The 10,273-nt window shown below is 34.8% G+C and overlaps 1 protein-coding gene across 1 annotated transcript; it reads left to right on the top strand.

Annotated features, from left to right (window-relative positions):
• Positions 1 to 638: 638 nt before the first annotated feature.
• Positions 639 to 6,020, top strand: LOC114304855 (putative F-box/kelch-repeat protein At4g11770). Its single transcript, XM_082874369.1, has 3 exons — positions 639 to 1,892; positions 1,991 to 2,120; positions 5,734 to 6,020. The coding sequence occupies exons 1-2, from the start codon at positions 763 to 765 to the stop codon at positions 2,085 to 2,087; spliced, it is 1,227 nt and encodes a 408-aa protein (XP_082730495.1). The 5' UTR covers positions 639 to 762; the 3' UTR covers positions 2,088 to 2,120; positions 5,734 to 6,020.
• Positions 6,021 to 10,273: the final 4,253 nt, after the last annotated feature.

Here is a 10,273-nt window from a genome sequence, read left to right on the forward strand (position 1 = left end):
CACGGGTCTCGTTTTGATAATTCGAATTATTTTTTTTTGTTGAGTATTTTATGTATTTCATCTACACAAAAAATTAAATCAATTCGATAATTATAACTTGTTCAATTTATCATGTTTTTCACTAAAAAAAATAGACGATAATTGTATTTTTAAAAAATAAATCATATATTTTATTAATAATAAAAAGAATAAATTGAACCAGTTGCATTTATCGAATTAATTTTTTTTTGTATGCGAATAAAATATACAAAATATTTGATAAATAAATAATTTAAATTATCAAAACAATACCGTAAGGGCATGTTTGATTAGGTGGATTAGAGTATGGGATTGAGATTATTAATCCGTGGGCCCAATTATCCTATGTTTGTTTTAGCATTTTGGTTTAGGATTATTAATCCAATGGATAATTAATCCAACAAATTTGTAGGATTATTAGTAATGGGGTAGAGGTAAGATTATTAATCCAATGAATATTAATCCAATTGGATAGTGAATACCATACTAATTTAATAAAATTATTAATACTTTACTATTACTCTTGTGAATCAAACATGACCTAATAGATCTCCCGAGCCGAAATAATCCCCTCCAAAGATTAGGTTGATTCTTGAGAGTGCGTTTGGTCCAATTGTTTTGAGAAATATCGAACACGTGAGCTTCATTCAAATGGTATTAACCAAACACAGCCCAACCAAAACTAAAACTAAACCAGCATATAAACCAAACAGGCATAAGCATTAGATCGGTAAAAGGGCAAACATGTTCGTGCATCTTCTTCTTGGAGGGCGTCGAAGTCGTCGACTGCGACGTCATCATCGATCGTCGCCATCAAGTTATTTTCAAGAAAAACGGTACGAGAGATCGCTGTGGTTTCGCGCCAATACTCACAAAAGTAACATGAAGTGGTACGCGGTCGACATTTCGAACCAAGATAGTAGTGGTGTCGATGATGAATGCAAGAAATGGAACAATTGCGTGAAAAGAGGAGAGAAGAACAAATTGAAACTCATCCCAATCTCGAGAAAGAAATATTTCTATAGCACCTTAGTTTGTTTGGATTCCACTATCTATTGCCTCGGTGGATTTTGTCGTGGCAGAACAATGTATGAGATTCACCCCACTAACGATGTTCGCCGATTCAAATCTGCTTCTCCCTCGCCCCGTTGGAAGAATCTGATTTCTGGTCTCATGAATGTTGGAAGAAACAGCCCCGCCGCGGTGGTTCTGGGTGGAAAATTGTATGTCATGGGAGGTAATCATGTTAAAATCGTTCCCAAAGGTACTGAAAATGATACCTGGGCTGAGGTGTTTGATCCTAAGACTAAGAAATGGAGTTTTCTGCCTAAACCTACCTGCTGTGATAAGCCGCTACCTTCCGCTCGTTTTTTGTGTATGGCTCTCGAGGGTTTACAGAAGATTCTAGTGGCTGTAGCTTATTTGAACGAAGCGTATTTGTACCATGTTTCTCAAAACAAGTGGACCAAACACCCTTTGACTAAACACCTTCGCGTTGCATCGCTTGTCGACGAAACAAACATGGCGGTTTTAGGCAGTACTTTGTATTGGTACGACAAGTATAACGACACCTGTATGTACGCTTATGACTTGGAAACTGGCAAATCATTCTCGGGGAAAATTAGGGGATTTAAGAATCCAGCACGGAAGATCAGAGTAGATCCTTGTGAAATGAGGACTTTCTTATTTCATTTGACTGGCAAATGTTTTTGTTTGGTTTGGGGACAAGGGCCTACTGTACACTGCACCAAATTTGTTGTGGAGAAATCATCCTATTTGCCCATTAAACGCAAAGCCTCTCTCTGCGCTTCCGTTCTCTCATCTCAAGCTTATGATCTCGGTCCTAATACAAAGTTTTCTGATGTTGTGCTAATGTAAGTTTCTAGTTTCCTTTAATGATAATGCTGATATATCATATGTGTGTGTGTACCATTCTTTGTTGAGTAATAAGTGGGATACCATTTCATTGTAGGAATAAAAGGTGTGAATTACCTAGTTCGTCAGTGGTTGTGGAACTCAAAGAGCCAACTGAATCTACTCTGAAGCTGGACCTCATGGATGTAAATTGATTGAAGAAGCTTCTGCAAGTTGAAAAGATCTTGGTAAGTCAAAATATATGTCAATGTGCATATACTTGCCAATGTTTTTGACAACTTGGGCCTTGACTATGTATACATTTATTGGCCAATGTTTTATGAAACATGGTTTATTTGAAATTCCTTGCATGACATCTATGTTCTACTATTAGCTTAAATGTACATGTCTTCTTGGCTGCTACTATTGCCAGCACCACCCTGTTACTGAGGTAATGTACTAGCCTGTGGCTGCTGCTTTGGCATAGGGCTAATCTGGATTTTCTTTTTAGCTCTAATTAGTTAGAAGGATACTAGTGTGGGTACTGTGAGGGAAAAAATTCACACCGATTTGAAAATATGATTTCAACTAAGAGATGATCATCTACCTGTGCACACAAACAATGAACTCTACAAAATAAGACACCGGTACTGTTGCTTGACAGGTGGTGGCAGGCTGGATGCCACTTTGATGCTTAAGTCATCAATCATAGAGAAGGAAAGTATGGAATTCTTGTAAGTGGTGTCTAATGTACAATGGCATGGTGGATGACGTGTGTGGACAACTGCTAGAGGTTGTTGCCTATGTATAATGAAGTCTGCCTCTTGGATAATTCCTTTCCTAGTTGGCATCATCCTAGGATGGTCGAGTTTTAACTCACCTTTTATATCTAATAAGAGGATAAATTCCATCTCTTAATACTTATGATAGAATTTAGTTCTTATTAGATATAGTTCATATCGTCTTTGGATTTATATATGTTTATAATTATGTATTTGCCTTTTGACTATAATTTGACACTGCCATAGGTGTGGACCTATCTTGCCATGCGATGTGGCCTTGGCCAAAATCACCCAATACCATCTTGGTGAAGCCAGGCCGTTGTGGATCCCTAGCTAATTTTTTCCTTCTTCATATGCCCCCTAGCTTCCACTTATTGTACCGAGAAGAGAGTGGAATCTTCTTTGTAGTTGGTTGGCAGCGGCACTGTATGCCTATTCATCGGAGTTGTTGAGATGATGTTCATAAAGCTCTTCACATTCATAATTCTGTTTAGAAAATTGTTTAGGTTCTAGGTGTAGATGCCATATATCTCCCCAGTCTTTTGATCTTTGATGTTTAGGTTCTAGGTGGATGTGGGTTAGAACCAATTGCGTCATTTCCTGTTTTTGTTGCAATGTGTTGTCCATGAAATATATTTTTCTCTAAAAGGTAGACTATTGTGTTTTTATCCTGATCAATTAGTTTGATTTATGAAAGTGTGATGCCCTGTAATTAAGAGTGCTCTCAGATTGAATGAAAATCTGTATGGCAACAAGAAGTTAGAGAAAAAAAGAAGTGACAATAATAATTGAGGAGAATTGCCTTCATATGTTTAGTTTGTTAATATCATTGTTGAGTTTGTTTACTCTATTATTTTCACTTAAACTTGGGTCATTCAACTGTGGGGATGGAGAGGATGTGTATGTGTGGATGCGACTGTTGCCATTTGACATGATTAAATTTGTAGATTTGGCAAATTACAGGGTGTAAAAGTTATGTCAGGAGAAATCTCCACACATTATCATCATGCACACAAAATATGTTTACTTGGTTAAATTATAAAACACTCTATCTTGAGCACCAACACACACAAGATAATAAATAAATAAAAAGTATGGTAGTGAAAATGTCACACAAGGATATTAATATATCCCTTTTGACATTTTTTTTTCCTTATCGGATAAATCATTCTCATTTTTTCTTATCTGATTTCTCACTATCTCCCCTGCTTTTCCCCTCAATTTTCACTACAAACTCCCCTTCACCCCTCAACAGTCCGCTTACTCTCAACTCAGTTTATCTATTTTTTTTAATCTGTATCTATTCTTTCTCTAAGCTAGTTGTTTGTCAGATTTAAGAAGATACTGATTGTTGTCAGTATCTCAACAGTCCGCATCGTGTCAGTTTCTGATTCATTTACAGTAAGCCATCAAAGACCCAGCCCCTTTCCACGTCATTGGAGGAAAATTTGGAGGTGATGTTTTAGGGGCCTCTAGCATGCCTCAGCAGTGATGTTTTAGGTTACTAGGTGATCATGTGATTAGATGTCCGAAATCTTTACCACACTAAAAAAAATTTGTAGCCTTATAAACCTTTTGATTATTTTTTAGGGTCTAGTGGGAACAAATATAAGCAGGTATTCACAATGGCTTAGAAATTATCCATAGGAGTAAGCAACCTCATGCCTAGAAGAGTTTTTGATTATTTTAGAATGTTTCTTGTCTAATGTCATCTTACTTATTTTTGTTTTCTTAAATGCATACCCTGTTTGTCATACGGTCATGTCATGGCATGTTCACGCTGACATATTTTCCATGCGTGACTTTAACCTTTCACATTAAGCTTCCAATTGGTCACGACTTCAACCCAAAATAGTTGGTAGAATAGGGATTTAAGATTTAACAACGATGTGTCTCAAATATTTGTGACTAACTTTACAAGAGCTTTATTTCTTTGGGAGGAGGATGAATTGATGCTAGCTTTGCTCTGATCATAATGAAGATTGTGCTGTGTGGAGGGAATGTTCCTCAAGCGAATTCACTGTGTATTTTCTTTATAAGTGGTGTGATGCTGCTTTGGGCCCTGTTCTGTCATCACCAAATCTATTGTGGCATAATGTTGCCCCACCCACTGCTCAATTCTTTGGGTGGTTAGCATGGAGAGGCAGGATTGAAACTGCTGTTTTTCTCAAAAGGATAGGTATAAATGGCAGCACTTGTTCTTTATGTTTTTTGTAAAGAGGAGGAGGAATCAACATGTCATGTACTACTCTTTTGCCCTGTGATTTGGAAAGTATGGTCTCACATGGTAAAATGATGGGGGCTGCAGTGGCCATTACTAGGTTCTGTAGAGGGTCTGCTACAATGGTGGGATGGACTTAAGAGTTAAAAGATGGAAAAAGTAATGTGGAGAGCCATTCCTATTGCTCTTATTTCGTCAATGTGGAAGCACAGGAATGATTGCATCTTCAATGGGGGGTTAACCAAATTGGGAGGAGCTCTATGATTTGATAAAATTGAAAGTTGCAATGTGGATGAAATCATCACCCAAAAGTCTACATTATTCAGTTCATGATCTAATCTATAACCTGGAGCAGATCAGAGTTTGTGGTCTTTCTGTTCTCAGATGGTGTCCTGCTGTAGATAGGCTGTTTGTTGGGTGTTGCTGCTGGATTGGTTGGTTTTGGTCATTGCAATTTGGCAGCCTGTGTTGGGGCTTGCTTGTGTTTTGATTGCTTTTGTTATCTTCTTTGAGTTGGTTCCTCGTCAACTCTTGGCATTGAGATAGCATATGATCGTGCTTGCTTTTCAGTGCCAACCTAGTTGGGGCTTGCTTGCTTTTATTGATGTACCTCTTCATGTTTGTTCATCAAAAAAAAAAAAAAGAAAAAAACTAAGCCTTGTATTTTGTTGAATGATTTAGATTTCATTGTGATTTGTTATTTGACTGTTTTCTGATAGTCAGAGTGTTGAGCTTCCATATGCATGAATATTTGACTTATAAATAGGAAAATTTCATTTCTTGGACTTGATATTTGTGTTCTGATATATCATCATAAGGTTTCCTACAGACATCCTGATTAATTTTTCTTATCGGCAGGATTTGGTGAATTATAGATATGTTGAAATTTTGAGTAATGAGCGACAAGCTGAAGAAGTGAGCTTTTGGCACATTATGCAAGAAGATTATACTGGGATATGTTTAAGTGGGATGTTTCTAATATATGAAGGGGATGTGTATCAGGATGATAGATGTTTTCAAGTCTTTATTAAGATAGCCTAAGTATTGTCTATGGACTTTTGGTAGTACATATATACATATATTATATAGAAGAATATTTTTAACGGTATGAATTTAATGAAACTAGACTGATTGGGAAGTGAAAATTGAGGTTTTGGTTCCAGTAGATGGATGGCCCAACTCTCCATGGAAAACATGCGAGTATGGTTATCCACTTTCCGATAATTGTCTTGAAATTTCTATTATTTTCTGTCTCAAGTGCTTTCCTGAAGTCAGTGCTAGGCTTATTCAACGTCACAATTGAATTGGTGGTATTGCTTTCCTAATGATTTTTTTTGACCAAAATTGAAGTTTTGGTTGAATTTTTGTGCTTTATAGTTCATTTGTGGGAAATCCTATGGTACACACTCCTCAAAAGCTGTATATTATATGCACCTTATTACAAATGGTGTAATTTTATCATAAAATTTTGTAACATCAATCACAAAATAAGTAATCTCATCACAAATTAGAGTAACAAAATGTTTAAAATTTTGTGGTTCATATAACAAAATTTGTAGTTTGATTACAATATTTTTTGTTATGTCAATTTGTGGTGATGTTACGCATTTTATTATTCATACTACGAAATTTTGCGATAAAATTATACAAATTTGTTTACAATAACGAGGAGAATGTTGAAGTTTTCTTTTTACATGTCACTTAAATTTTTGAAAAGGATAAAGGGCAATTTTAATCTCTAAGCGGTCTTTATCATTTTAGTCTCTTAAGTTTTAATTTTATCATTTTGGTCCTTAAAGTTATCAATTGATCATTACTCTAACGTCGGCCAATATTGATAACGAGAAATAAAGATTAAAAACAGTTGTAATCCCTAAAATGTGCATTCTTTGTCATTTAAGTATCTTAAGTTTTAATTTTGTCATTTTGATCCACAAAGTTATCAATTTGATTTCATTTGGTCTTATCTCCGATCATATTATACCAAATATTTACCATGAATAAATATTCTATTATATTGTATTACCATACACTATCTTTTTCATTTATCTCTTTTCAAGGTGGTTACTCAAATACCAAATCACGGCCATCATATGGTGAAAGAGATTAAAGTGTCATTTAAGATGAGGTTAATACAGTTAAAAGTTAAAAAAATATTTAAAAAGTCAAAGTTGATTCTCATTCATTCTATTTTTTATAAAAAGTTAAAAAATTATTTCTAAATATTTAAAAAAATTTCACCTTACATTTTAATCAAAAAGTCAAAAAAATTACTTTCCAAACCAACCCTAAGTGAAGTTAAGGGTAGAAGGATATTATAGTCATTTAACCATTTCATTTAACGGAGTTAGCTAACAAGGGATGTCAGTGTAATTTTAAAGATAACAGGGTGACAATGGTATTTCAAAATAAATAAACAAATAAATAAAGAGGAGTTAGTGTAATTTACCTTAAAAACAAGGATAATATATATATATATATATATATTTTATTATCAATGTAGATGCATGGAGAAATTTTATTTCCACACACCTATTTATCTCAATACCTACATTAAATAAAATTTTATTTTAACGACAATTATACCCTAAAGTAAAATGACTATAATGGATATCAAAACATACTCTTAATATTATATTCAAATTTTCTTTATACACATTTTTTAAAAACAAAAAATTCCAATGCACATCTTTTTTTTTTTTTTTTTGGATGACCGAGGTATCCGGGCTCTGATTTTTGACTCGTCTGACTAATCCTCAAGAGAACAATCACAGCAATCTACCGCTGCGGCTCCAGCTTAAATCCCAAGGGAAATGAACTCGTGACTGTGCGTCTTACCCACACATCTTAATGGATGAGTACATAAAAAAATAAAAAAATTTGACTCCAGCCTTTATCACCGACAATGAATGAGTACATTGCTTAATTTTTTATTTTTTTTTTCAAATGTATTGTTTCTTATTATGGTTTCAAATGAGTTCAAATGTGTCTGAAGCTATAGTTTAAAGTGGCAAACTTCTGGTTCATATTGCTGAAAATGTACACTTGTTTGAACTCGAGTGTTATGAATATATTGTTGTTGAGGCCATCCAATGGTTCCTCGAATCCGTGTCTGGGATTTCCTTAAATGACCAGTTGCTTTTGTGCTTGGACATGAAAACTGAGTTACAGCGGCCACTTTCAGCCTATAAACAACCATCTGATGACCGTGAAGTGTTCTTGTTTAATAAAGCGAGGATGTGGGGTAATTTGATTCCTACTGCTGCAAAGCAAGTGGAAATTGTGCGTACAATATTTGAATTAAGGGTTATAATTGAAATATGTGATGTGTGAAATGAGACAAATAACACCTAATCAAATTCATAAATGTGTGCATTAAGAAATGATGTGCACTGAGATAAATAAGTGTGGAAATAGAATTTTTTAGATGGATGTTAAAGATAGAATCAAATTAATTTAAAGGGTAAATTACAATAAACCCTCCTGAACTTTGATCATTTTTCACTTTGCCCCTTAAAATTTAAAACTCAACACTTTACCTCCTTGATGTTATATCTTGTGACACCTAACCAATGCCGTTAGTAAACCGGTAGAAACTTGGATGGAAACATGTCATGTGATTGGCACATGACAAACTAAATTAGATTTTGGGACTAAAATGTCCTTATCTTATTTTCTCATAGCCAAACAGGACCTATATATACTCTGCAAAAATGTCTTGGTTTGCTCTCTCTCTCTCTCCCTCCCTTTGTTACCACAGCAATGGACTTTAACAGTCAACAACACATACTTATCTCAACCAAAACAAGTCCCATTATCTATAACCCACCAATTATTGAATGTTGACTGCCATAGCCACCAGACTCGGCCCTGACCATAAGCCCACAAAGCCATGGCTTAGGCCTCTCAAAATAAGCTCAAAAAAGGAGCCTCTCTTATTATAATTTAATAAAATATGTTAGGTATGTTTTAAGTCCAATTTTTTTTTAAAAAAAAACTCAAACTAATTTAAAATAAATTGGTCCATTAAAAATTAAAAGGCCCAACACTGCAGCCCAACAAAGCAGCAATTTGAAAGCCCAACAATTAATCCAATTCTTAATTCCTAACAATTAAGGGCCAATAGTTAAGGCCCACTTTGACAAATGCCTATCTAATTTCTAACCCTACTACCATTCCTTAATCCAATTTTCCCTACAACTTGTTTCATAGCACACCAGCAGCCCAAGCCAACAAAGCAGCAAAGAAGCAGCACATGACGGGACAAAGCAGCAGCACAGGTATTTTTTTTTCTTTTTATTCAATTAATTAAATATTTGTCTTGTCTTTTGCTCAATTAATTGCTATTATAATATTGGTATTTACATCATCAAGAAGAATTTGTTTAAGTTTAATAGTTCACATCACATAATTTAAAAGTTTTGTGTTTTGTTAAGTGGTGGTGCTCTTGTTTTGAATTTTGATCTAAAAAAATATTTTGATCTCAACTCATCATGACTCTTAAAAGAAATTATCCGTCTGGATTGGCAAAAAGGAAAAAGAAGCAAAGAGTCGAAAAATTAGTCGAGTGTCAAAGAGGAGCTATTGTAATGCTAAGTATTTTTGGTGATTTTAATACAAATATTTTGTCCTTTACCTTAATTTTTTTTTTCATTCAATAAAAAAAAATGTGAAGAGCCCTAGAAATTTATTAGTTGATTATCGGCTTTGGGTCCCGAAAATCTCAGGACTGGGCCTGATAGCCACAAACACCACTGGACCGAAGATGCCTTTCGTTTGCACCAAGGATCCTCTAGAGTTTCTTTTTCCTAAAGTTTCCTAAAGTGGTGTATTGTGTGGTTGAGATTTAATGCTAAAAAATTGATGTGACTTATCATTAAATCTCAACCATACAATACACCACTCTAGGAAACTTTAGGAAAAAAAAACTCTAGAAGATCCTTGCTCTTCGTTTGTTTGAGGTAGGAACAATGAAACATGCAAGGATGGCTTTTATTCACTCATACAAACGGTAAGATCTGAACCTCTAGTGCATGCATTAATCTCACCAACAGTCACATATTAATACTTTAATATAGAATACGAAGGTTTGGAATTATTACATGACAAATGTAGATTGATTAAATCTGTTGACCATCGCTTCAAAATTGATTTTTCTGCAGAACAAACACCAGATACTTCATGTAACCAAACCAGTGGTTGGTTGTATAAATTGGAAAAAATAGCCACCGGTGTTGTGATTGTATAAATTAGGCAAAATATCAGTGTGCTGTGTTTGTATGAAGGAGAGAAACCCCGTTCATGTGTTATAGATTGGATGGTGTGGGAGGGGTTTCAATTGACCGGTGGTAGGGAATAAAACAAGTTGTTGGTGATAGGGTGCAGTTGTAACTTGAGA

Source organism: Camellia sinensis, chromosome 6, assembly GCF_055761805.1.
Source record: "Camellia sinensis isolate YWXY chromosome 6, ASM5576180v1, whole genome shotgun sequence".
In the NCBI taxonomy this organism is placed as follows: Eukaryota; Viridiplantae; Streptophyta; class Magnoliopsida; order Ericales; family Theaceae; genus Camellia; species Camellia sinensis.

Bases quoted from the DNA above. Each gene is read 5' to 3' on its own strand.
- LOC114304855 (XM_082874369.1), top strand. From the start codon at position 763: ATGTTCGTGCATCTTCTTCTTGGAGGGCGTCGAAGTCGTCGACTGCGA. The intron at 1,893-1,990 runs GTAAGTTTCTAG...ATTTCATTGTAG, and splicing joins TTTTCTGATGTTGTGCTAAT to GAATAAAAGGTGTGAATTAC.